This window comes from Trichosurus vulpecula, chromosome 1 (assembly GCF_011100635.1).
Source record: "Trichosurus vulpecula isolate mTriVul1 chromosome 1, mTriVul1.pri, whole genome shotgun sequence".
Lineage (NCBI taxonomy): Eukaryota > Metazoa > Chordata > Mammalia > Diprotodontia > Phalangeridae > Trichosurus > Trichosurus vulpecula.
The window spans coordinates 409,257,146-409,284,902 of NC_050573.1; the positions used below are offsets into that span (position 1 = coordinate 409,257,146).

Genomic DNA, 27,757 nt, shown 5'->3' on the forward strand with positions numbered 1-27,757 from the left:
TTTAATTTATTATCTGGTATCAATTTCCCCATTAAAAAAAATGTCTCTCCTCTACTCCTAAGACACATAACATCTTTGTTTTCATGTTCTGTTTTCCTATCTGCAATTATTACTAGCTACTTAGTGTATTGCAGAAAACAGCTGTTTGTTGTTTCTTTCTCCTGGGGAGCTGTTGGTTTCTAATAGTAAGCATTTGGCTCTGGATAATTTGGGTAAATCCTTACAACCAGTCACTTGCCAGGTTCATTGCAGGGAAGCCCATTTGCTAATATTAGGAGTTTTCTGTCCATGTTTATGATGCTGTCTTTGCTCTGTCACTTCGCTCCTCCTCTTCTTCCTGTGGGGGTGTTTCTTCCTATTACAAATATTTCCTTTTGCATCTTTCTTGTTCTTTTGCATTTTCATCCATGTCTTAAGAGTGTGATTATGTGGGCTGACACAGAATTTTCGATGATGGACATGGAGGCTGCCAGAAACAAATGGAGAGGAAGGAGGAAGACTTTTAGGAAACATAAATAACTGAACACATAGTGTAATGATTACTTATATACCCCCTTTTAAATACAATGTGTTCTCTAAGACTTAGTTTTAGATAGCAAGGCTAAACTCAGAGTACAACTTACGTTGTGGCCTTCTCCTGCCTAAGAATGAGACATAAGAATGAGAATACCAGGAATGAGATGAGATGACAAATGGAGTTCTTTCTCAGGTAACAGGGGATGAAAGCCTCACCTTTATCACAGGAATGAGCAGTGCACTGTTTGGCACCTTAGAGATGCTGATAGAAATGGAGGAGTGCCCAAGGAGAGATTTTGAGGAATGCTAAGGTCATCTGGTTATTCAAATGCCTTATAATAGCACCCAAGACCTTACTAAAAGGGATTTGTGGTTAGATACATAAGGATTCTTTTTTACAAGAAACCAAAACATCTTAGTATCTATTTAGGTGTGGGGAACCTGAGGCCTTGAGGCCACATGTGGCCTTCTAGGTCCTCAAGTGCAGCCCTTTGACTGAATCCAAACTTCACAGAACAAATCCCCTTAATAAAAGGATTTGTTATGTAAAACTTGGACTCAGTATAAAGGCTGCACCCAAGGACCTGGAAGGCCACAGGTGGCCTCAAGTTCTTTATCCTTGAATTCTACATAGCCTTATAGACTAATATTTATTCTTCAAAACAGATTTCCTTCCCTGGAGATCTCTGTAAATAAAACAGCCAGTCAGGTTTCAGGAAAGAGGTGGAGAAATAGAAAAGATGATTGACATTTCATGGTTCAGATTCTCCCTTCTAGGTTTTACTGGTTCAGGTTCTATCTCTTCATAGACAGGCAAGTTTAGAATTGTAAGGGAGACAAGTGGTTACCTATTCTGCTGCCTCATTTTCAGATGGGAAAACTGAGGAAGGTCAATGATTTGTTCAAAGCCACTTAGTGGTAAAGTCGGGATTTAAACCCAGACTCTGACTCCATATCCAACATTCTTTCAACTGTACCAAACCACTAGATGTATTTCCGTGTCTTTCCTTGGCTATACTTAAGGAGCAAGACTAACTCTTCTAGAATAAAATACTTTTCATCTCCCCAAGGATTCAGCAGCAGTTGAGAGGGGCAGGAAGAGTCAAGGGAAGTGGATGTTGAGGGGAAGCTAGCATAGTGATTTTAGTGAAGCCGTTTATGTCCCTGAGGATCAATGAAGCCACTTTCCCTTTGTTATAGGCAAAGTTATCTTCTCTCAGAAACTTAAGGTCTAAAGGTCCAAATCCTTACTTTTCCATCCAGACATTTGCTTAACTTGATTATAAGAATGGGGATTGGGAGGGCCAGTGACAGGTGGAAGATATTTTCCTGTCCTGTGTCAGGAAGGTGTGACTAGAGTATATTGCATCCTAATGATTGTTTCAGTGGTATGGGCAATTTCTCTAGAAGAGCACACTTGTTTTTGTTTTTCAGTGATGGTTGTTCTGTTTTTTGTTTTTTCTGATGAGTGCAATGTATGTTGGTGAATAGAGAATTGAGTTATAACAGGTAAAGAATGTGAAGGATATGTATTTTTTTAATGGGACAGAGATATGACAGAATATATTCAGATCTACTTGCTTTGACATTGTATGAAGCCTGATTGAAACTCACATGACAGCTGGTAGATCACAAACTCCATCAGCTCTTTGAATGTGACATCTTTTCACTTTTGCTAAAAGTCTTCTAGAAATCTGATGGGATACTTCTGTGCAACAGTTGGAGGCTACAGGGAGAATGGCTAAAAGAATAAAAGAAAGAGAATGTTCAGATTTTGCAACTCATATGCCTCTTACCTGTTTCCAGTGGCAGTTTCCCTGAGCCTAATCTTTCCAACCTACAAAATGAAAGGGTTGGAAGAGAAATCAGAGGTAACCTGGAATACATGAACTTTTAAAAATATTTTGTTAGTTGTATTTCAATATAATTGGTTTTATTTGTAAACGCCATGTACTTTAATTTATGCATTTAAAAATATTCTGAGAAGGGGCCCATAGATTTGACCAGATTTCACCAGGGGTCCATGATACCAAAAAGGTTAAGAATCCCTAGACTATATAATCACTGAGTTCCTTTCCAGCTCTAATGCTCTGAGTTGAATCCTAAACATAGCACAAAGACAGTGTCAATCCAACCCTCATTAAACCACAAACATTTACTGAATTCTTTCTGGGTACTAAAATGTATGCAGCATAAAATTGATCTCCACCCCTACAACCTTGATGGAGAATTAAAATATTCACACATGAAAAATTAGATAGCAACACAGTACTAACCAATGGTATACTATGCCATTAGAAGAGAATCAATACCTGACTATGTAAAAAACCCTTGCCCCTACTATGATTCCATGTTCTTGTCCCTATGTAGTTCAGTCTTATTCTGTCACAGTCCTTACCAGTCAATTAATAAACGATAATGTCTTAAGCACACACACCATGTACTTGGCAATGTGCTAGGTCCTGAGAGTAGAAAGAATAAAATAAAACAGTTCCTGTCCTCAAGAGGCTTACTTTCTACAGGGGGAAATGACAAGCACACCTATATATAAAATTTTAATTAATTTTTAATTAATTAATTAATGCAAACTATTGTGGGGGGGTGGAGATACAAGTAGCTTGGGAGAGGGGTCTAGAAAGGCTTCATATATAATTGAAGATGCTACTTGAACTGAGTTTGGAAGGACACAAGGAAGTCTAGAAAGTGGAGACAGGGGGCAGCTAGGTGGCACAGTGAGTAGAGCACCAGCCCTGAAGTCAGGAGGACCTGAGTTCAAATCTGACCTCAGACACATTCATTAGCTGTGTGACCTTGGGCAAGTCACTTAACCCCAATTGCCCTGCCTTCCCCCCTCCAAAAAATATAAAAAAAAAGAAAGTAGAGACAGAGGTAAGGAGGGATTTCATTCCAGATGTTGAAGACAGTCTTTGCAAAGACACAGAAATGGGAAATGGAGCATTGCATGTGAAGAGGAATAAGACAGTTCAGCTAAATTGTAAAAGGTATGATAACAAGCCCAGAAACTTGGAAACAGGTTGTGAAGGGATTTAAATACCAAATGGAGGAGGTAATATTTTATCCAAGGGACAATCAGGAACCACTATAAACATCAAGAAAATCCACCAAACTGAGTTCTGACTGGGAGATCTGGGGAAAATAAATTACACCAAGTCATTTTTCCAGTCCTGGTCAACCTAAGGAGACAGAGAAGTCTTGGGACACTGTGGACATGGTCTAGCCAGGAACCACTTCACAGAACACTGCAGGTCAGGGAGAAGTTATGCACTATGGCAAGAAATCTCAAGCACAGCACAGAGGGGTCTGAACTTGTGCAGGGTAAAGAAATAATTGCCAACTGTCAACCCTGTGGCTCATTACTGTGTTCTTGGTCACAGATCCAGGATGCTGTTCCTGGCAGTGGTGTTCCAGGTTAAGAAGTGGCAACGGGCCCTGATCTGTGTACTGAGCAGGGATCAAATTCTGACCCCAGGAGTAGAGAGGGCTCTCAGTTTCAGCAACCAACTCCTTTAAAGCCTGCAGTAGAACAACCAAGGCAAGAATCCCAGACCAAAGTGGAGATTACAATTCTGTCACTCTGAACCAGCACAATTTTCTGGGTGGCTAAGAGTGGCTGGGTCCAGCAGCAGTTCAGTAAAACTCTAACTGGGGCAAGCCCACAAGTGTGTTGCACAGACCTAGACCCTGGTCAGGAACTTATAGAACTTAGACCATGAAGGAAGAAATCACTTTGTCCTGGACCAGTCCACATCAGGTATACCGAAAGCTTACTGGTCCCCAGCATAAATTGTCCCTGAGATACTGAAATAATTCAATACTCAATATCCCCAGGAAAGCAGCAGTAGGACCAGCCCAGACATTCTCTCCAGAAATGTGCAGAGCCCAGTCCTAATATAAAGTTTGAAGTCAGAAAGTAATCTGGAAGAATGAGTAAACAAAAAATAGACCTAACATAAAAAGCTGTTACAGTGACAGGGAAATCTCAAACACAAATACAAGAGAATGACTCCAAAAACTACAAACCAAGCCTTAAGGAATAACACAACTTGGGGGCAAGTTTATCTAGAATCCCTGGAAATGATGAAGCAAAAATATTTTATGAAATTAAAAAAATTAAACTAAAGAGTACAGGAAGAAAAAAATGGGACATAAATGAGAGCTATGGTAAAAAGAATTTAAAAGGGGATTAGTGGCTTACACAAGAGGTATAAAACCTCACCTAAGAAGCAAAATCTCTGAAAATTAGAATGTATCAAATAGAAGCTAAAGACACTATGAGACAATAAGAAAAACTAGAAAAAAACTAGAGGAAAATGTAATGCTTCTCACAGCAAAAAGAATTGACCCAGAAAATGGGTTGAGGAGAGATCATTTAACAATCATTAGATTGCTTGAAAGCTGTGACCAAAAAAAAGAGCCTAGACATAATTTTTCAAGAAATCATAAAAGAAAACTGTTCAAACCTTTTAGAATCAGAGGGCAAAGTGGAAACAGAAAATTCATTGACCACCTCCTGAAGTGAAAACTCCCAGGCACATTATAGCCAAAATTCTGAGATTCTAGGTCAATATAAAAATACTAAAATCAACCAGAAGGAAATAATTAAAATATTGAGGAGTCACAGTCAGGATCATAAAATATTTAGCAGCTACCACGTAAAGGAGGGGAGAGCTTAGGACATGATATTCCAGAAGGCAAAGGACATAGGCTCACAACGAAGAATAACATACCCAGAAAAAGTAGAGGTCATTTTACAGAGGAGAAAACTGAGAAGTTATATATGTAAATTTCCCAAAGTCATCTATGTAATAAGTGGCAGATTTTGTTGTTGTTCAGTCATTTTTCAGTTGTGTTCAACTCTTTGTGACCCCATCTGGTGTCTTCTTGGCAGAAATCCTGGAGTGGTTTATCATTTCCTTTTCCAGCTCATTTTACAGATGAGAAAAACTGAGGCAAACAGGGTTAAGTGACTTGCCCTGGGTCACATAGCTACTAAGTGTCTGACATCAGATTTTGAGCTCAGGTAGATGAGTCTTCCTGACTCCAGGCCCAGCACTCTATCCACTGCACCACCCAGCTGTCCAGTGCCACTAGTCATAAAAATGTGCTAAATGGAACCACTGCAAATCTTTCCAGTCTATTTAATGTCCATCGGGTCTTCACAGTTGCATGGAAATTTAATTTATTCATCTATAGTTGATTTTCTCTAGTTTATTCCCTAACCTTTCATTTTTGCTGAGGTCTATAGACAATTAACAAGGTCTGAGAGAGGAACCCTTCTGGGGAAAAGATGGCCTGGTCTAAGTAATGACCGGAGAATGTAAATCAGAAAACAGCAAGGTCAAGTCAAAATACCAAATATAAAGGGTGAACTGGAATGTGGGAATTGAGTTTGCAGTAGCTCTAAATCTGAGGAAGTTACAGAGAACACACTATGAAAGGTGCAAGGTGATGGCAAAATGATGATCCCACATTCTTTGGTTAAAAAAGAACTCTTGTATCGGCTTGTACTGAAGCTCTATACTTCTCTGCTCTGCTGAATTGGTGTTTCTATAGACCTTAATGTCATCCTTACCTCTAGAAAACCTCACAAGAACTCAAGGCCATGCAACTTGGTACAAGTGTTGAGGGAGAAGCCCCTATCGAATCAGGGACATCATTGTTCTGCACTGGTTCCTACATCCTCTCATTGGTGTCATTACCCTTTCATGTACTAGATATAGCACTGTCATGTCTGTTAGAGTAGGATCTTCTGGACTCTGTACTCTTCTTTCACCTTCATAATTAGCAGGGGTGAGCAAAGATTCAGTAGATGTCAAAGATTCAATAGATTTGGAGTTGAGGTGTGTCTATTGCCACAAGGACCAATGGAACATGGGGCAGATGTGTTACGGGAAGGGTATGCCTCGCCATTCAGTGATGGGTTTTACGACCTAAGAGATGAGGAAGACTGAGCTAATGCTATGTCTTCTCATTTCTGGCAAGGTCTCTCTATACAGAGATTATGGGAAGATATCCAGACTTGATCACCTACACCTAAAGGCTCCCTGGAGGCATAACAGAAGTCAGCATCCCAGTGTGTGATACTTTGGCTGTTTGCAGTATGTGTCCCAAGCTGCTGTAGGCAGCCTATAACTTGTGTAAGTTGTCATTGACTCAAAGTGAAATCAAGGGAAAACCAGAGGAAGAAAGCCACTGCTTCTATAAAAAGGACATGTTTGGGAGGGGACAAGAGAACCATATTATGATAGACATCTTTGTGTAAGTACGTCAGACCTAGTAAGAACAGTTGGGTTTGTGTGGTTAGAAATCGAGACCTATAGAGTGAATGATCTGTCAGTCATCCAAATTCTGGGTTTCATAACAATATATCTCTTTGCAAATTGTGCTGTCTTGGGATGTAGGTGACAATGCAGTTGAATGTACTAAGCATTAATGCTCAATGGACCTGGCATTGGTTAAGCCACCAAGAAACCTGAAGGTATTATAGGTCTTCATGGTCAGTATAGATGATGTTGGGGTATACACTCTCAAGCTAGTACCTCTACTTCCCCTCAGCTTTCTGCAATCTGGCTTCCATGCCCATCACTCTACTGAAACTTCTCTTGTCAAAATTACTAATTACTTCCTAATTTCTGAATTCAATGGCCTCTGCTTATTTGACTTAAACTTTCTATAGCATTTGATTCAACCGGCTATTCCTTCTTTCTTGATTGTCTTCTCTTCCTTTGTTCCCATGAACTTGGTTTTTTTCCTATTGGACTGTTCCTTGTTCATTTCCTTCATGGAATCCCTAATCATGGGCTGGGCCTGATTCTCTCAGGTTCCTTGGAAGTTTATGTTTGATAACGGAACACAGTGAGACATTCATGGACGATTCAACACTTTAAGAAAAGGAGGTTTACTTAGCATGGAAACGATAAAGCACTTAGTCTAGAAAGAATTGCTCACAACACCCCACCCTCGATATGGAAATGCATCTGGCCAGGAAGAGAAGGTGGGCCTTCAAACATTCACCGAGTCTAAAAGGCCCTGAATCCATGAGGGCAGGCCTTTTTATGCTCTAGGTGACCAGGAAATCACATCAACATGGCCTGGGACCACCAGAAAGCTGCATGAACCTTAGCTCCCTGCGGGACAATCAAACCTTGGGGACAACTTTCTGTCCTAATTAGAATTAGCCTAATCTACATGAAGACTAGAGAGAATGGATCCTAGTAGATATTGTTCTTATCACACCCTACTTGTCCCTTAATGTAGGTGTCCCCAAAATTCTGTCCTTGCCACTCTTCTCAGCTCTCTCCAACTTTGCCTATCTGTCTGTCTGCTTCTTTATCACCTCCCCTTCACCATGGCTTCAGTTATCACCTGTGTAATCTGAATTCCGTATTTCTAACTTCATTCTCCATAGAAATTCAGCTCTGTCTTTCCAACGACCTGCTGGATCACTCCCCTTGAATGTTTCTCTAAGTCCTCAAAGTCCACATGTTCCAAACTGAACCCATTCTATTCTTCCCTAAACGCTACTCTCATTTGGCCTCCTTACTTTTGTTGTAGGCGCCACCATTTTATCTGTCATCCAAGTTGAAAATCACAATAGCCGATTTTTATTTGGCTCTGTAAACTTTGCAGAGTACTTTTATACACATTAACCCCTTTGATGCTGTTCCTAGTATTTTTATTATCCCCATTTTACAGATAAGGAAACTGGGGCCTAGAGAGGTTAAAGAACTTTCCCATGATTACACAGCTACTAAGTATGAGACTTTGGATTCAAATCCAGGTCTCTCCTTCACATCCACTTCTCTTTGTACTACCTCATACAGGCTACCTCTCCTAGGATCTCAGAAGCCACTCTGCTCCTGACCAAAGAATTCTTATTATTTTGTTGACAAGTGTTCATGGAACCTCTGCTTGAAAATCTCCAACAAATGGGAGAGAGGGACCTGCTATTTCCTAGGACAAACCATTACTTTACAAGAAATGGAATTGTTGCGGAGTTTTTCCTTATAGTGAGCCTCTTTGAAAGTTCCCTCCATAGTGCTTCGTTCTGTCCTTTGTAGGCAAACAGAAAAGTCTGTCTACAAGACAAATTTTCAAATATTTGAACACAGCTATCTTGTGTGCCTTCGGGGCTTCTTTTCTCTTCTTCAGGTTAAATATCCATATAGCTCCCTCAGTTTATACTCATACACCATGGTATCCAGTCCCTTTACCATTACTGGACTTATTCCAATGTTTTCCCTAAATTGAGGCATTCAGAACTGCAGTCTCATTTCACTGTCTCTGTCTCTCTGGAAGTTAGGAGATCATTGGTATCTTTTGAGAGTCAGATTTCGGTTGAGCAAAGAGGCTGGAAACCAGATCATAAGGGATTAAGAAGTGACTGAGAAGAGAAAGGAAGACAACAGAAGCAGCTTATTTACCAGTTTCTTTAATACCTAAGGATATGAATATAGGAAGGAAGGAAGGAAGGAAGGAAGGAAGGAAGGAAGGAAGGAAGGAAGGAAGGAAGGAAGGAAGGGAGGGAGAGAGGGAGGAAGGAAGGGAAGGAGGGAGGGAGGGAGGGGGGAAAAAGCAATTACTAAGTACTTACTATGTACAAAGCACTGTGCCAAACTCTGGGAATACAAATAGGAAAATGGAGACAATCCCTGTTCTTAAAGAACTCACATTCTAATTTGGGAGAGAACACATATAGGAGGTTTCAGCAGCAGGTCAGATGTAAGTGACCCATGGTCTTTAGGGCACAACTAGCGAAACAGATGGTAATGCATCTCTTTTAAAATCATTTCCATTGATAAAACTATTACCTATTTCTGATGTCAAACCATTTGACAGTGTCAAGAACTTTGCTAGTGAGAACTCTCTTTCCTGGGTCTTCAGTAGCTGGGATTTCTGAGTAGTTAGTGGCAGAAGCTGTTGCATGGACTTATCCTCATAGCTTACTTCCTGAGATTGTGGTTATAGAGGTCAGGATAGAGGAACTTTTGATCTCAGGGGCACTGCTATTCACAGGGCTCTTGGGTTCAAAGTCTTGGGCTGATCTCATTGGGATCTGAGAAGGAAGTGATGGTTGAATCAATGGTGGTAGTTTGACTCATGAATGCCTGGTTGCTTGATTAAAATGTAACACATGTAAATAAAATACACATATATACACACATATGTATAATACCTATATCTCATATACACATATGTACATACATATGTCTTATATATGTATGTTTACAGATATCTCAAGAAATATGTGTATATACATACTATTCCTACATAAACACATTATATATGTGTCTGCTTGCATAGACATACAAACATATATTGTGTATATACCTTACTGTGTATACATATATCAAGCTATATATGTATATACATATATGTATGTATGTATGTATATAAACACATCAGCAAGGCACCATGTGGGAGAGATAGGAGGAGACAGCAGGTAGACATGTGCCAGAAGAGTTAAAACACCACCACCATTGCCTCAGCCATCACTTGTCTTCTTAGACCCCCATAAATAAACATCTATATGTATATACATATATTCCACATGTATGTGTAATATATGTAAATTCAGAGAGAGAGAGAGAGACAGACAGACAGACAGACAGACAGACAGACATAGATATAGTTCATCTAGCCCTGGTGATTGAGGTGATTGTAATTAAGCTCACTGAGGGCAGATGAGTTTTCTCTTGCCATCTCACTTATCCTGGGTTTCAAGAATATTCCAAATAATCAGCAGTCCTTCTTCTTTTCCTTCTGTGTAATCACATTCTTTCATTTTCCAAGTCTTGACAGAGACTCACAGAATCTCAGAGCTGGAAGGGAACCAGTTTAACCTATGCAGGGATCCCCTCTACAACATTCCCAACAAATGATTATCAGTCGACCTTTATTTGAAAACCCACAGAGAGTGGGACCCACTCACAATCTCCTGAGACAGCCTAGTCTACCTTTAAATAGAAAGAGCTCAAATTGCTTCTCCTTATAGGGAGCCCATAAAGAGAAATCTATTTCCCTGAAAATTCCATTCTTAGCTCCTAGTTTTGCCCTCTGGGACCAAACAAAACAAGGAATGGGGAAGAGAAGAGAATCTTTATTTTTTCAGTTCTGACTGGAAGGCTTGGATTCCCCTTCTTTGTTTCCTTCTCAAGGTACTTCTTACAACAGATTTCCTAGGAAGACAACAATCTGGTAAGCAGTGCAAGAGAGATGTTCCTGAAGCCCTTTCGTCTTCTCCTGGAGAAGAAAGAACTACCTGTACTTTGTGCAGACGAAGTTGTTATTTGGTTCTGGTTGAAATACAAACATTGCATATGTTCTGTAGGTTCACTACAAAATCCCCAATAACTTTTGTATTTGTTTTAAGCAAGATCCTTGAAGCTTCATCCTTCTTTTTGGTAGTTCTTGGGGCAAAGTGAGTTCGGTCTCTGAAGACTCCTGGATGAGGTTTACTTTCCCATGTTTTCTCAAAATATCAATGTTGGTCTTAATTGGTAATTAACATTTTCCTGCTGAGCCTTGATTGAAACAGGAGCTGTTCTGATCCTCAAGCAATAATTTAATTACCAGCAAAGCACCATCAATCCAATCTAATTACCCACCTCCTTCCCCTTCTTTCAGATCCTTCTTGTGCACTTCTCTGGATACCTTGTTTTCTGCTTGACCTCAGAGTAATTTTCCTCTCTTCCCTCTCCTACACCTCAAATAGCCAATCAGTCAGTCGTCTCTCACATCTAGACATTTACTAGCTGTGGGACCCTGGGCTATCTAAATAACAGCTATCATTTGTACAGGATTTTAAGGTTTGCAAAGCACTTTGCATATGTTGCATCATATGATCTTTTCAAGAACTCTGTGCTATTATTAACTCCATTCTACGGAAGAAGAAACTGAGGTTGAAAGAAATTAAAAATGACGTGTCCAAAGTCACCTGGCTAGTGCCTGAGGTAGGAATCCAACTCAGGTAGCCACCATTAACTGAAAATCATTTCTCCTTCTTCGAATGTTCTAATGTTATTTTTTTAGAGGGGGGAAGGCAGGGCAATTTGGGGTTAAGTGACTTGCCCAAGGTCACACAGCTAGTACATGTGTCAAGCATCTGAGGCTAGATTTGAACTCAGGTCCTCCTGACAATGGGGCACATGCTGTACTCACTGTCCACCTAACTGCCCAGAATGTTCTAATGTTATTTTTTAAAAAAATCTTTCCCTTTTTATTGCCTTTACCACAGGTTATCTTATGTACTTATTTCTATGCCTGTGTCTCCCTTCCTACACTCGCTCTTAGATTGTAAGCTTCTTGGGGTCAGGTCAGAAGCTGTTATTTTTTATCTTTAGATTTCCAGGACCTTACACAGTGCCCAGCACATAGTAGGTGCTCAATCAGCAAGTATTTATTAAATATCTACTTTGGGCCAGGCACTGTGCCAGTTGCTGCACATAATAGATGTTTATTGAATTAAATAGCAAAAGTCAAAGCACATCATCAAATGTGGAGAAGAGACAATAAATACTGCCAGAGTTCAGAATAGGGAGAAACCACCAAGGCTACAATGATCTGGAAAGGCTTTTTTTTCTAATAAAAAATGTCTTTATTAAATGAAAGCTCCCTTTCCTTCATACTCCAATGCAGCTATTTTTTTAACTGCAAACTAACCAGAACTGTTTCTTTGCACCTGAACAGTTAACAGAAAGTTCACTTTAATTATAACTGTACTGAAGACTGTAAAACCATAACAGTTTTACATTTTTATTACATTAATTAAATTTTAATTGCCATTAAAGTGAGTGAAGCAATTTAGAAATTAATAAATATTTATGTCTGGAGAGGGCTTCATGAATTTTAAATATGATAAAAAATTGAAGTATTACATTTTCTGGCAAGTGAGGGTCTGAGATACTTTTTTCACAGAAGAGACCTGAGTTCAAGTATTTTCTTTGCCACTTATTAGCTAGACCACAATCTTGGGCAAATCACTTCACCTTTTTGGGACTCAGCTTCTTTTTTTTTTGTGAAATGAGGAGTGTTTGGGACCTCAAAGGTCCCTTGCATATGTACACTCATGGGAAAAATAACTTGACCTGAATTTTGAAGGACGAGTAAATTTTGGAGTCAGTCCTATTCAATGAGCATTTGTTGAGTGCCTACTATTATGGTGTGAGGTAATCTGCTAAGTGCTGGTGACAGCAAGACAAAAATGAAACAGTCTGTGTCCTCAAAAAACTTACATTGCCCTGGGGAGAGACAGCATGTATACAGAGGAATATATATATGAAGTGATTTTTGAAGGGTGGGAGAGCACTGAAATTTAGAGGTGGAGGAGGGGATCAGGAGAAGTCTGGATGGCAGGTGGTGCCTGAATTTTGCTTTGTGGGAACCCTTTGTAGAAATTCTTCGAGGCATGTGAAGCATGAGAGAGAGGTATGCAGACATATAGAATTAAGTGGTAGGAGTATCCTAGGCCAAGGAGCTACAAGAGAAAATTCCAGGAACTGGGAAAGTATTCATCCAAACTATATACTCTTTGGCCCACTGATATCACTACTAAGCATGTACCAAAGATATCAGAGGCAGAGGGAAAGGACTCTCATACGTATGTTAGAAAATATTTATAGTAGCACTTTTTTGTAGAAAGTATTCAATGTAGTTAAAGAAAGGTAAATAGATCAGTTTGACTAAATAAAACAGAAGATGAATTAAAGGAGCTAAAGCTGGAAAGAAAGATCAGGGCTAGACTTTGGAGGACATAAATGCCAGCCTAAGTATGGACCTCATCAACAGGTAAGGCACTGAGGAGCCAGGGAGGGTTTTGAGCAAGGGAATGCTTTAGAAATGGTCAGAATTAGTCAGACAATGGTAAGAAAGAAGGATTGACCAGGGGAAGAAGGTCTAGAGACGGTGGGTGAAGTTAGCAGTCAGTCAGTAATGAAATGTTTATCAAGGACCAGAGGATCCCTGCCTTTGAGGAGCTGGAAGGAACCATTTCCTTGAACCCCTTCATTTTACAAATGAAAGAAACTGAATATGGTGAAGTAACTTTCTAAAGGTCAAACTTTTTGATCCTGGTCAACAGAGTCCCCTAGTGGTTGGATAGAGTTTACTTTCCTGCAGTTTAAAAAGCAGACAACTTTCCCATTGAAGCGCCAGATGGCACGAGCAATTTCAAAAAAGGTGGCAATTCTTTTACGAAGGGGGATACTTGTTCACTCCACTTGAAAGCCTTACCAAGGACAGGGTAAAAGAGGCAGTATGTGCTCTGCTAAAATAAATGATAATAAGATCAGAGTTTTGGAGCTAGAAGGGTCCCTATAGGCCACCTAATCCTATCCTTTCATTTTACTGAGAAGGAAACTGAAGCGCAGAGAGACACACCTCAGTGCCAAGAATAATTCACACCATGGCACTATTTCTAAAGGCAAATGAATAAGGAGACATAATATGTGGTAGAGAGCTTGCGGTGCAGGTGAACGTGCTTTTTTACCCTGGGTCACCCAATTAGCAAGTTAACCAGATTTGGATTAGAGGAGATGGTTCAAATCTCAGGCCTGATACTTACAAGCTGTGGACCATGGGCAAGTCACTTAACCCAAGGATGTTAAGTTTCCCTTCTGTAAAAGAAGGTGGTGCACTAACTGACCTCACCGGCCTTTCTTGCCTAACAGGACTCACAACTAGATGGCATCTCATTTGTAGTGTGATTACATAAATCAATCAAACACATGTTTAAAAGCCTTAAGGCTTGCAAAGCACTTTCCTCATAACAATCCTGTAAGGTCGATAGTACAGATATTATTAGCCATTTCAAAGACAGAGGAACTGAGGCCCTAAGAGGTTGAGTGACTTGCTAAGGGTCCCACAGGGATTGTCCAGAAGCAGTCATTGTGGTATCATAAGTTATGAGACATCGATCACATGGTGTGTAGGTGGCGCAGTGGATAGAGCAGCAGGCCTAGGAAGATATGGGTTCAAATCTGGCCTCGGACACCTACGAGCTGTGTGATACTGAATAAGTAACTTTACCCTCGTTTGCCTCAGTTTCCTCATTTGTAAAATGAGAATAATAATAACACCTACCCAGAGGTGTTGTGAAGATTAAATGAGAAAATTATTGCAAAGCGCTTGGCCCATGGTAAATGCTATGTAAATATTAGTTTTTATTATTTATTATTATTATCTGTACTGGACTTGAAGCCAGAATGACCAAATGGTGATATAGTGGAAAGAAATCTCAATATGAGGTCAGACAAACTGGGTTTGAATCCTGGCTCTGCCACATCCTGCTGATGTGACTTTGGGCAAATCGATTAATGCTGCTGGGCCTCAATTTCCTGTAAAATTAAGAGGCTGGCTAGGGTTAACTCTAAGGTTCCTTCTAACACTTTCTCTAAGATCCTACCTACTTGTTACTTGGGTAACACCTGGCAAATCACTTAACCTCTCCGGGCCTCAGTTTCCTCATTTGTAAAAGGAAGGTGTGGAACTCATTGATCTCAAAGGACCCTTTCAGCTTTAGAGCTATAAGGCTGTGATGTAGAGATGGAAGGATTATTCAGTCATCTGGGCCAACTTCCTCATTTTGCAGCTAAGGGCAGTAAGGCCCAGATATGTTAACAGTTAGTGAGTTGATTAGATTTGCAGCCAGAGGACTGCAGTTTGCATCTAGACCTGATATTTACAACCTATTCAACCATAATCAAGTCACAATTTAGGTTCTCTCTTTATAAAAGAAGGTGTTGAACTGAATGATCTCACAGGTCCTTCCATCTCTAAACCTATGATGCCATGAGTTGGGGGAATCCTCAGGAAGGTCCCTGCATGGAAGGATGAGAACTCCTGTGCTACACCATGAAGCCACATGGTGGAGAGGTTGAAAGAGCCACCTGTAACAGGGAGTCCCGGTTGTGCCAAATAGTTTGTTGTAGTGAGCTTCAGGGTGGTTAGAATATGACAAGAATGGAGAGAATGATAGACTTATGTCAGGAAAGATATGGATTCAGACTCTGGCTCTCTGACCCTGTCACTTAACCTCAGGCAACCTACGGTGTGGCCTTGGGTAAGTCCCTTAATCTCTATGAGGCTTGGCTTCCTTATCTGTAAAATGTGGATAATGCTAGTACCACCTACCTCAGAGGGTTATTGTGAAGAAAGCGGTATGTGAATGTGAGCTATTGCTATTGTATAATTATTTGTATTAAAGCAATTAATTAATTCTGGGTGATTGAAGCATTTGCTTATGGGGCTGTATTTTCACCTGGCTGTGTACCCTCAGAGAAGTTACTTAAACCACACTGTCACGGTTTAAAAATAACCTATATTTAAAATGAGGGGCTTGGGGAACAATGCTGGGAGTCAGTCAAGCATCAAGCATTTATTAAGCTTCTAGAATAAAAATGGCCAACATACATATAATATAATAGTACTGTACAGTTTACAAAGTGCTTTATGTGTGTTATATCATTACTCTGTGCTACTATAGCACTGGAGAAAAACAAACATTCCTTGCCCTCAAAGATCCCCCCAACATAATGGGAAAAATATGCAATAACTAGTTACGTAAACAATTTATAGAGTTTGTGGTTGTTCAGTCGTGTCTGACTCTTCATGACCCCATTTGGGTTTGGTTTTGTTTTTTTTTTGCAAAGATACTGCAGTGGTTTTCCATTTCCTTCACCTCATTCTACAGATGAGGAAACCGAAGTAAACAGCGTTAAGTGACTTGCTCAGGGTCACGTAGCTGGTAAGTGTCTAGGGTCAGAGTTGAACTCTGGGAGATGAGTCTTCCTGATTTCAGGCTTGGTGTGCCCTCTACTTCACCTTCAGTAGACAGAAGGTAATCTGAAGGGGAAGGTATTGGGTGCAGGAAAGGGGGCAGGGGTAAGAGTGGGACAGGAAAATCTCTTGCATAAGGCAAGATTTGAGCTGAATCTTAAAGTATTATATTTAATTACCCCCATACTGGAAGCAAACCAAATGTCTAGCCACATGGGTATGGTTAGGTAAATTGTGATACCTTAATGTTATTAAAACTAACAAGTTTACGACTCAGCTCTTTTGATATTTCTGAAAGGGTCGTTAATGTTTAAGCCTACCAGGCAGCTCAATGCTACAGCAGAACTAGAGGGTCCAGTCTAAGCACGAGGCAAGTGCTATTGTCCACCACAGAGAGGTCTTAACGTTGAACTTCAATTTCAGTAGATACTTCAGACTTACCTGAGCAATATCATAGACAATGTATTAGGTGTCACTAACACCAGAAGGAAACCTAGTTCCCAAGGGAATTTCCACACTATCAAGAGTGACACTGGCTGTCAGATCAGGCGAAGTTTTGCCCAAGTCTTGACACTGTGCTTGCCCTTGGGTAACTTGCTCTTTTGGGACACGTGTTTTAGTTCATATGTTTCCAAAGGCAAAAACTAACAAGTTTAAATATCTTTAAAGCTAACAAGTCAGAGAAATACAAAGAAATCTGGGAAGACTTTATGAAATAACTTATTTTTTTTTATACCAGACCTGTGATTTTATTGGTATAAGGAAACTTCTCGTGAGAGACTTCTACCAATGCAGATCATACATTTTCTTTACAAATTAAGAATCTTTGAGAATTGCCTGGACCACTCAGCAATTAAGTGACTAGCCCAGGGACATACATCCTTTTGTACCAGGAAAAAGTGAAACCAGTCCCTGCCCCTAAGCAGCTTACCTTCTAATGGGGGAGACTACATGTACATAAATGGTATAGAAAAGATACATTTAAAGCAGTTATAAAGCAACCTTAGAGTAAAAGGCCCAGCAGTTGGGGGGACTGGAAAGGCCACTAGGAGAAGGTGGTGTTTGAGCTAAATCTTGATAGAAGCAAATAATTCTAAGATGCAGATGTGATGAGGAAAATATTCCATTCAGGAAGTGTTTTGCATGATTGCATGCAATGTTTTACATGTATAGCCTACATCGGATTGCTTACTGTGTAGAAAGCAGGGACAGAAGGGAGGCAGGGAAAGAGTTTACAACTTAAAACTTAAAAAAGGTCAAAAATTGTTTTTTACATGGTATTCAGGAAAATTTTATTAAAATTAATTAAATTCTTCAAATTTAATGAATTAAATTCATTAATTTAATTAATTAAATTCATTAAAAATGAAAAAAAGAAAGTCTCCCATTGATAGGGTACAGCCAGTACAAAAGCATGGAGATAGTTGCTTGAGCTTTGTGTGTGTGAGGCCAGTGTGCTAAATCATAGAGTGTGAGGAGAGGAGAAATGTGAACAAAGACTGGAAAGACAGGAAGGAGTCAGGTTGTGAAGAGCCCTGAATGTCAAACAGAGGGGTTGGTATTTCTTCCTTGGGGTAATAGGGAACAACTGGAGCAGGGAGAGTGGAGGGTAACGCAGTGACATGATCATTTAGGAAGATCATCTTGACGGCTGTGAGGAGGCTGGATTAGAGAGGAAGACTAATTACGTGGCTCTTAGAGCAATCTAGGCTAGAGGTAATAAGATTCTGAATCAAGGTGACAGCTCTTTGAATGGAGAAAGGAGACCTATCTGAGAGATGCAGTAAAGGCAGAAATGACTAAATTTGGCACCTCTTATGTAGGGATGAGAATAAGGAGTCAAGTATAATACTGAGATGTGAGCCAGGGACACTCATAGTGGTGACTTTAATGGTAATAGGACAATTTGGAAGGGGGAAGTTTTGAAGAGGGCATGGGTGGGGGGTGGGGGGAGGAAGAAATAAGTTCTGTTTTGCATGTGTTGAGCTTGAGATGCCTGTGAGATAACAAGTTCAAGATGTCCAAAAGGCAGTTGATGATGGGAGAGAGAGAGGTCAGGACAGGATATAGATCTGGAAATGTTGTGATAAGTGAACCCATGGGAGCTGATCAAGTGAGAGAATACAGAGAGAAGAGAATAGGGCTCAGGGCAGAACCTTGGGGGATGTGAGAAACGGTGGGAGGAGTTTTGTTTCCATAGTGACAGCAGATTGTTAAATCAGGTGACTGGTTCTAATCAGAGCTATGATCTAGCAGAGACCAGGCTTCTGATGTGGTGAAAGGTGAAAGGCTTGTACACATGCTTAAGGAGCCATTTGAGGAGGGCATGACGTAGGCAGTCAGGGAGTTGCATCTGGCCAATGAAGAGCCAAGCGGGAGATTAGGATTGGGAGTCAATAAAAGGACTGGAGTTCATCTGAGTTCTTGTACTCTCCAGTACTCTGTACAGGATATGTACCCAATTCAGACCCAATAAATGTAAAATATGATTAAAACCTTCCTGGCTTGCCAAAGAGTATTGTTTATTCTAGACAGTGCGAGCATATTTATAACAGGGGACACATAGGTGTAATTGGGAATGCCTTGGATGAATATTCAGCAAAAGAGACTGAGACTGAGCAGCAGATAGGTTGTTGTTGCTTGTCCTTCGTTCTTGAAGAGGACCATGACATCAGGAAAGAGGTGTCATGACTTGTAAATGAATTAGATTGAAGTGAAGATGGCTCTACAGAGTCACTAGCCTTATTCTGTCCTCTGGAGCCAGCTGAGTCCAGTGGCAAGATATAGATGAGGACACTGGAGATGGCCCCAAATGCAATGGGAAACCTTGGCCTTTTTAAGTTAAGGTCTTTTCCAGGTCTCGCTTTATCTGAGGCAGTGCCCATTCAGTGATTAAGACTAGGTAAAAATGAAGCAAAGAATGGCATCTTTTACCTAGTAAAAATAAAATAAAATAAAATAAAATAAAATAAAATAAAATAAAATAAAATAAATCTGGGACGGGAAGACCCTCAGGGTTTCTGGCCAAAACAGAAACAATTTTCTATTTACACTCACTCTCAGCCATGAAAACCCAAACAATGAAAAAGTGAGGCTTAGGCTGGGACCTATTGTTGGCCAATCAACGAGGGCCAGGGTGATTTGGTCCATGAAAAAGAAATCTAGCCCGTAAATCCCAAGATATCTCGCTAGGTTTCAGGGATCAAAATTTATATCCCTTTGGGCAGAGCACCTGCAGTTTAGGGTATGTGTCCCTATGTGGACAGAGAGAAGAGGAGGGGGGGGAGGGAAAAAAAGAAGGAAGGAAGGAAGGAAAGAAGGAAGGAAGGAAGGGAGGGAGGAAGGGATGGAGGGAGGGAAGAAGGGAGGGAGGGAGGAAGGAAAGCAGGGAGGAAGGAAGGAAGGAAAGGAAGGAGGAAGGGAGGGAGGGAGGCAGGGAGGGAAGAAGGAAGGAAGGAAGGAAGGAAGGAAAAAAGGAAGGAAGGAAGGAAGGATGGAAGGGAAGAAGGGAGGGAGGGAGGAAGAAAAGCAGAGAGGAAGGAAGGAAGGAAGGAAGGAAGGAAGGAAGGAAGGAAGGAAGGAAGGAAAGGAAGAAGGAAGGGAGGGAGGGAAGAAGGAAGGAAGGAAGGAAGGAAAGAAGGGAGGAAGAGAGGGAAGGAGAGTTTGGAGGGAGGGAGGCAGGAAGGAAGGAAGGAAGGAAGGAAGGAAGGAAGGAAGGAGCTGTGTTACTCGATTGGAACTGGCCAATTGGGTCCCCAGTGGGGCAACTACTACTCTTCACAGGTTGTTGTTCATTCTTGAAGAGGACCACGACATCAGGAAGGAGATGTGATGACTTGCAAGTGAATTGGATTTAAGTGAGGGAGGGCTGTACAAAGTCATTCAGCAGATAGGTAGGAGAACCAAGAAAGAGCAGTGTTATGAAAACCCAGAGAGAAGAGAACATCCAGGAGAGAAGAAGGTGATCAAAGGTATCAAATGTGGCAGAGAGATCAAGAAGGAAAAGGACTGGAAAAAAAAGGCTATTGGCTTTGGCAATTAAGAAATCACTAGTCACTGTGACATGAGCAGTTTCTGTTAAATGATGAGGTTGGAAGAAATGTGAACAGGAAACCAGAGTACAGAGGGTTTAAGACAGAGTGAGAGAAAAGGGGGCAGCTTGGTGGCACAGTAGCTAAAGTACTGGACCTGAAGTCAGAAGGACTCATCTTCCTGAGTTCATATCTGGCCTCAGACACTTACTTGCTGTGTGCCAAGTCACTTCACCCTATTTGCCTCAATTTTCTCATCTATAAAATGAACAGGGGAACAAAATGGCAACCACTCCAATGTTTTTGCCAAGAAAACCCAAATAGAGTCACAAAGAGTCAGACATGACTGAAAAACGATTTAACAACAACAGCAATGAGAAAGAGGAAGTAGAGGTACTGAGTACAGATTTTTTTTTCGAAGAGTTTAGCTGAGAAGGTGAGAAGTATAGGATGATCACTAGTGGGAATGGTCAGCTCAAGTGAGGATCTTTTTTTTTTTTAACTTTGGAGGGACATAGGAATGTTTTGTAGGCAGAAGAGAAGGAGTAAGTAGATACGGAGCCATTAGAGATTGAGGTGGGGAGATAATTATGGAGACAATCTGTTGGAGAAGATAGAAGATAAGATCAAGGGTTCAGGTAGAGGGTTTGGCCTTAGGGAGAAGTCAGCTTTTCATTAGAGACAGTGAGAGATGTTGAAATAATGATCAATGAGTTAGTTCAAAGGGAGGTGAGATAAGAAGAGGGAGAGAAGATGAAGCTCTTGGTGAATGGCCTCATTGATTCTGGTGAAGACAAAGTCCTTAGCTGGGAGGGTGGGAGAAGGTAAAGATATGGGAGGGTTGAAGAGAGGAGAAAGTTTAGGGTCCCTCGAGGTTCTGTCCTGGGTTCTCTTTTCTTCTCCCCCTGTACTACTTCACTTGGTGATTCTTCAGCTCCCATGGATTTAATTAACATCTCTATGCTAATGATGCTCAAATCAACCTTTCCTGCCCTAACTTCTCAGCTGACCTTCTACCACACATCTCCAACTGCCTTTCAAACACATAGAACTGGATGTCCAATAGGCATCTGAAACTAAATAATCAAGCAGAACTCAAGATTTTTCTCCCCAAACCCTACCCCATCCTATCTTCCCTAATATTGTAGAGGGCAACATCTTCCTCTCAGTCCCTCAGGTTCACAACCTAGAAGTCATCCTTTATTCTTAACTATCTCTCACCTCCCACAGCAAATCTCTTGCCGAGATCTGTCGATTTTGTCTTTACAACATCTCTCAAATACTCCCCTTTCCCTCCTCTGATATTGCCACCATTCTGGTGCAGGATCCCATTGCTTCACTCCTTGATTATTGAAATAGATTGTGGTTGGGTCTGCCTGTTTCAAGTCTCTCCTCACTCCAATTCATCCTCCATTCAGTCATTAAAGTGATTTTCCTAAAACACAGGTCTGATCATGTCACCCCCAATCAGTAAATTCAAGAGGCTCCATATTGCCTTCAGGAGCAAATACAAAATGTTCTGTTTGGCATTCACACCCCTTCATAATCTAGCCCTTCCTGCATTTCCAGTCTTCTAACACCTTACTCCCCAACAGGTACTTTTCCATCCAGCAACACTGGCCTCCTGGCTGTTCCCTGAACAAGAAACTCCATCACTCAGCTCCAGGCATTCTCTGCCTGAAATACTATCCCTCCTCAACTCTACCCTCTGAATTCCCTGGCTTCCTTTAAGTCCCAAATAAAATCCCACCCTCTACAGGAAGCCTTCCCCAACCTTCTTAATTCCAGTGTCTTTCCTCTGTTAATTATTTCCTTTTTATCCTGTACAAAGCTTGCTTTGTATATATTTGTTTGCACGTTGTCTTCCCCCATCAGATAATAGGCACTTAATAAATGTTTATCGATTAATTGATTGACCAGCTGCTGTGGTTACTGAAATAGGACATTAATTACGGAGGACTAAAAGGATTTTCTTGCATAAGTGAAGGCCCAGTTGAGATTAACAACAAATATTTGTAATGGACACTGTTATGTGTCTCCTAGCTCCATTCAGTAATAAATGATTAGGAGCAATGGAAGATAGTAGGAGTAATCCAGAGTTGGGGTTTGGAAGCCAAGATCAGTGATAGAACAAGAGAATAAGGGATTTAAGAGTAGAAGATGGTGTAGGGCTGACATGGTTCACCAAGGGGTCAAGATTCAGAAGGAAGAGAGTGAATTCTAACTAAGGGAAAAATGCTGAGGGGTTGGAAGGACTAGAAGTCGAGGCAAGGATAAAGAATAGAGTCAGAGGTAGGAAGGCATAGGGAAGGATGGAATGATCAAAGAATTTCAGAGCTTTTGAAACTGGAAATGGAATACTTAATGGGTGATGTCAAGATTGAGGGTAAGGACCATCCCTACATATGGGGAGCTAGGTGGCACCATAGTGCATAGAGTGCTGGGCCTGCAGTCAGTAAGACTCATCTTCCTGAGTTCAAATTCAGCCTCAGATACTTAGTAGCTGTGTGACCCTATGCAAGTCACTTAATCCTGTTTGCCTTCGTTTCCTCATCTGTAAAATGAGCTGAGCAGGAAATGGCAAACCACTCCAGTAGCTTTGCCAAGAAAACCCTGAATGGGTTCATGAAGAGTTGGACACGACTAAAATGACTGAACAGCAACAGAGTGGAGGAGTTGTTCATGGGATTTGGGTAGATCGAGGAACTGAGCAATTGGGGTATTTGTGGCAGCATCAACGTGTATATCGAAGACTCCCTAGTATGAGAGCAAGAATCAGGATGAAGAGAGAGACAGCCCTTGAACTCATTGGAAAAAGGAGAGACAATGTTTTAGGGCTCGGTAGATAATGGCCACCAAGATCTGGATTGGGTGATAAATTTGGATACTGCGAACCTTAAAGGAGGAGAGGTTCATTAGGGAAGGTGAACTGTGAGAGGGGGGAGTCTCAAAGTACCTCCCTAGGGAGCAAAGAATATTATGATGCCCCTACTAGGGCCAGTGAGTTGGGATGGTTTAGAGAAAATGCAACCAGCACTGGAAAGGATGACCAGACACATAGAGTCGTCTTGAGGAAGTTCCTCATGTAATAATGCCAAGTAAAAAATAAATAAATGAAACAGAAGTAGAAGAACAGGCTCACACTATTATGAAAATGAAAAAGGAAGAAGGAATAACTAAAGAATCGTAAGACTAAGAGGGGCTGGAAAGGTGCCATGATACATTAGGCACTGAAATTAATTTTGTAGTAAATTTTTATTAAAGTTAGCTGATTATATTGTTGGTCACTGTTAAGCTTTAAATAAAACATTTAATTAAAAAAACAGGTGGGAGATATGCATATTGATGCCTACTGGCTGAAAAACAGGGCACTTTATCGTTATAATGTTAGTGTACTGGGGGAAGTCCACATCATTTCCCTCCATAAAACTGTGCATGGTGATATATGATGTTTTGGTTCAGGGCCACTTAAACTAGGGAAACATTTCTGTGGCCTTAGAGGAATTTGTTGAGTCTGCAGGAGCCAGCAACCACATCAGCAACTTGGAGAAGGTTGCTGCTGCAGCCAGAATTTACCCATAAGGCAATACTACCTTTGGGTGGCAGCCAAGGCCTGTTTATGAAGCTGGGGTTTAAGGGTAAGTCAGCTGCTCTCCAAAGACTTAGGCAGCTGCATTGACTCCTTCAGGTCACAGATGTGTCACTTTGTCTGACTGGCTATTGAGTGACCCACCTAATGTTATAGGGTTGTAAATGAAATGATAGCCCCATAGCCTGAAGCAGTAAAAGTGCTCTTTAAAGAACCAGCTGGCAGAGCTTGTCCTCCAACCTTTTCTTTGGCCACTACCCTGCTGGTGCTGCTGACACCTCTATCGGTGAACACTTCATCCTTCCCTCTTCTTCCTCACCTTCCAGACTCAAGGGACAAAGAGGAGGCCCTCACAGCTGGTTCTAGAAAGACCTAAGGCTCTCACATACATATGGTCAATGATAAACTATACCCCTCCCAACATACTCACGTTCTATCACCAGGGCGTAGCAATGAAATGGTCCCTCTCCACCTCTTCCCATCCCTTCCTTATTCCAGACTGATTCCCTTAACTGCCTTTTTGTGATTTCTTCTACCCTTCAAATTTGGCCTTAATGTTCAATTTAACATGATTTTACCTTTTAAATTAAAGTGATTTTTTTTAGTGAACAAAAATCTATTTTCTCTCCTTTTCAAGTCCCTCCCTTTTTGGAAAAAGAGATAACCCTTGTAACAATCCACAGTTAAACAAAACAAACATCCACATTGCTTATGTCCGAAAATGTGTGTTTCCTACTTTGTATTGAGACATCACCTTTCTTTCAGGAGGTTTAGTCTGATTTAACCTAGTTGAACACACCAGGACAATGTGATATACTCTAGCCTCTGCACTTGTCCAAGGACAGGCTTAAGTCTGCCCCTCTTGCCCCAACAGGCAGCCAGTTGCTCATTATCACCCTTCCTCCTCAATTCATCATTGCAGGATAATGGAGACAGCACCAAATCAGGACTCAGAGGACTTGGGTTCCAATCTCAGCTCTGTTGCTTTTATCTTTGTGACTTTAAACAAATCATATACCTCTCTGCTCTCAGTTTCCTTGTGTACAAAATGGGAGGGGGGGCGGGGAGATTGGCCTAAATGGCTTCTGAGGTTGCTCCTAACTCTAAATCCCACCAATACTCCGATCACAGGTGTACTTGGCCTTCTCAGCGAACTAGTCTCCTCCCCATACTCCCAACCAGGATTCCCTCTCTGAACCATATCAATTCTGGCCAGTCTTTGATAGTCTCTCCCCTCTGTAACACTTCCTGTCCTCCCTACCTCTCTTTTCCAGATGTGAGGTGGCAAACAGAGCCATTTTACGGAAACAACCTCTGAGCAGTCAAGCAACTCAATTGGAGTAAAGTCAACATGACAACCTGACAAACCTTATTTCAGCTATACAAAGACATAATAGTGAAAATAGGTTCTAAGATAGCAGAGGGTATATTTATTCATTCTCATATTTGTCTACAGAGATTTCCCCCTCCCCAAAAAAACTTATATGGAGTCAGGAAGAACTCAATTCAAATCCTACCTCAGATACCAGTTGTGTGACTCTAGGCAAGTCACTTAACCTCTATTTGTCCGAGTTTCCTCATATTTAAAATGGGGATAATACCTCTCAGGGTTGTTATGAGGATCAAATGAGATAATATTTGTAAAGTGATTTGTAAACTTTAAAGGGTTACGTAAATGCTAATTATTACACTGAGCTGGTCTATGCAGCCTACAGCTACTGTACTTTCTAGCTATCGACTGGTTAGGAGCTGGGTAGAAGATATTCTGCTTAGTGAATGTTAGAAGGGCCACTTCAGGTTTTCTACTTAGCACTATAACCAAGGAAAGTTTAGCTGTTATATCTTCATCCAATTGCCCGACCTTAAGCATCTGAAAATCCTTCACAAAATGTCAACTCTTAAGGCCTAAATGCCTGGCAAATGCCAGCTCAGAGCCCAGCCCTGCTGCTTATTAACTACTGTCTTCCACCTTCCCATGATAAAGGCCACCTTAGCCTATCTGTCCCTTTCCAAAGTTAGCCCCAGATTTCAGTTTCAAAGAGTCTGTAAAAAAGATGATGGTCAAGATCTGGGTTGCCCATTTTAAATATGCCAAGTCTGTCCTTACTTCCAAGAACACTCATAAGGTTTACAGTCAGAGGACCTAGATTTGAATCCTGGTTCTGCTACTTATTAGTGATGTGATCCTAGGCAGGTCCCTTAACGTCTCTGGGTATCAGTTTCCTTATTTGTAAGATGAGAGAGTTTTTCCTAAATGATGTCTAAGGTCTCTTCCAGCTCTTCTAGCTCTAAATCCATGCCACTGTGACATTTCTGCGAATTTGCAAGGAGTGAAGAATCGAGATACATCATGAGCCTTTCTCTGCGTCTATAGATGAAGATTTTCTGAGATGCCACCAATATTTTAATGAAGGTGATGTGGAGTAGTTGGAAGAGCACTGTATTTAGAGTCAGGGGTCCTGGACTCTCATTCTAGCTCAGCCTTTTCCTAACTTTGGGACTTTTTGCAAGTCTCTTCATTTATCTAGGCCTTGGTTTCCTTCTTTTTAAAATGAAGAGTTTGGATAAGCTGATATCTAATGTTTCTTCCAGCTCTAAATCTCTGGATCCTAGATGAAACACAGTTACGAGATCATAGCTTGAGAGCCAAAAGTGGCCTTAGAAGTCATCAAGTCCAAAGCCCTCATTTTACAAATGAGGAAATCAAAACAGAGAGGTTGACCAACTTGCCCAGGATCACCCAGCTGGCAAGTGATTGAGATAGAATTTGAGCACGCCTTCCTGACTCCCAAGTCCCCATCTGTGAAACCAAGCTGCCTCTCCAAACCTGCTCCTTTGATCCTCTGTCATTCCTCTACCCCCATCCCAACTCAAAGGAAGAAGGGCTGGCTCTTACAATTGGTGTGGAAGGAAGCTGGTGGCTTCCAGTTAACAAGAAATAAGGCAGCCCTCTCTGAAATTCTCCTCCTATGGAGTCCAGATTTTAACCTTATCTCCCAGCTTGTGGGAAATAAACTTCAAAGAGGGGTAGATCCTCCCATCCCAGGAGCCTTTCCTTTCCAACTCTGACCTGAGAAATCAGAAGCATTTCACTGAACTCCCTCTGACAAAGGAAGCCAGATTCTGGAGGAAGCCCAGTGCCCCACCACTCACCCTCCGAGGCCTGAATGACCAGGAGTACAGAGGCAGCGAGGACAGCTGCTCCAGTTGGCCTCATTCCTCTCCCGTCCAGCCTCCTTCAGGGAGCTGGCTTTCAGGAAGCTATTGGCTCTAGGTGTGCCTGAGTCCAGAGGGTGGATGGAGAGATAAGTGAGCTAAGCCCCACCCCCGGAGGCACTGATGTCATACATTTCTCATATTTCTTTTCCTGGGGGATGTTGTGTTAGACCACTGGCCTGACAGAGTTTGAGGGCGCACGCACACACACACACACACACACACACACACACACACCCCCACACACACCTGACATGCCAGACTGGGTAGATAAATAAAAGTTGGTTCCTTCTGGTTACCTACTGAGGGACTTGGATAAGGAGCTTAAATGACACTAACGGAGACAGAGGACATGGGTTCATGGCTGGCTCGGGTACTTTCTAATCATGTGACCTTGGGCAAATTACTTAACCTTCTCTCTGGGATTTAGTTCAATGGAACAAGTCTTATTTTTTACTTTACCCACTCATAACATAATTAAGGAAATGAGTTCTAAAATATGTGATTTTTTTCATTCTTATATTTTTCAACAGCTTTTATGAAACAGAGAAATAGTCATCTTTTTTAAAAAATCCCATTTGGCTTGTGTTGGTCCACGAAGTCTAAAGCA

General features: G+C 41.2%; 1 protein-coding gene across 1 annotated transcript; it reads right to left on the reverse strand.

The window, feature by feature from the left end:
• Positions 1-27,212, reverse strand: CCL28 (C-C motif chemokine ligand 28). Its single transcript, XM_036750040.1, has 3 exons — positions 27,085-27,212; positions 2,131-2,257; positions 1-466 (listed from the first exon to the last, which is right to left on the reverse strand). Exons 1-3 carry the CDS (start codon positions 27,146-27,148, stop codon positions 244-246), a joined length of 414 nt encoding a protein of 137 aa, XP_036605935.1. The 5' UTR covers positions 27,149-27,212; the 3' UTR covers positions 1-243.
• Positions 27,213-27,757: the final 545 nt, after the last annotated feature.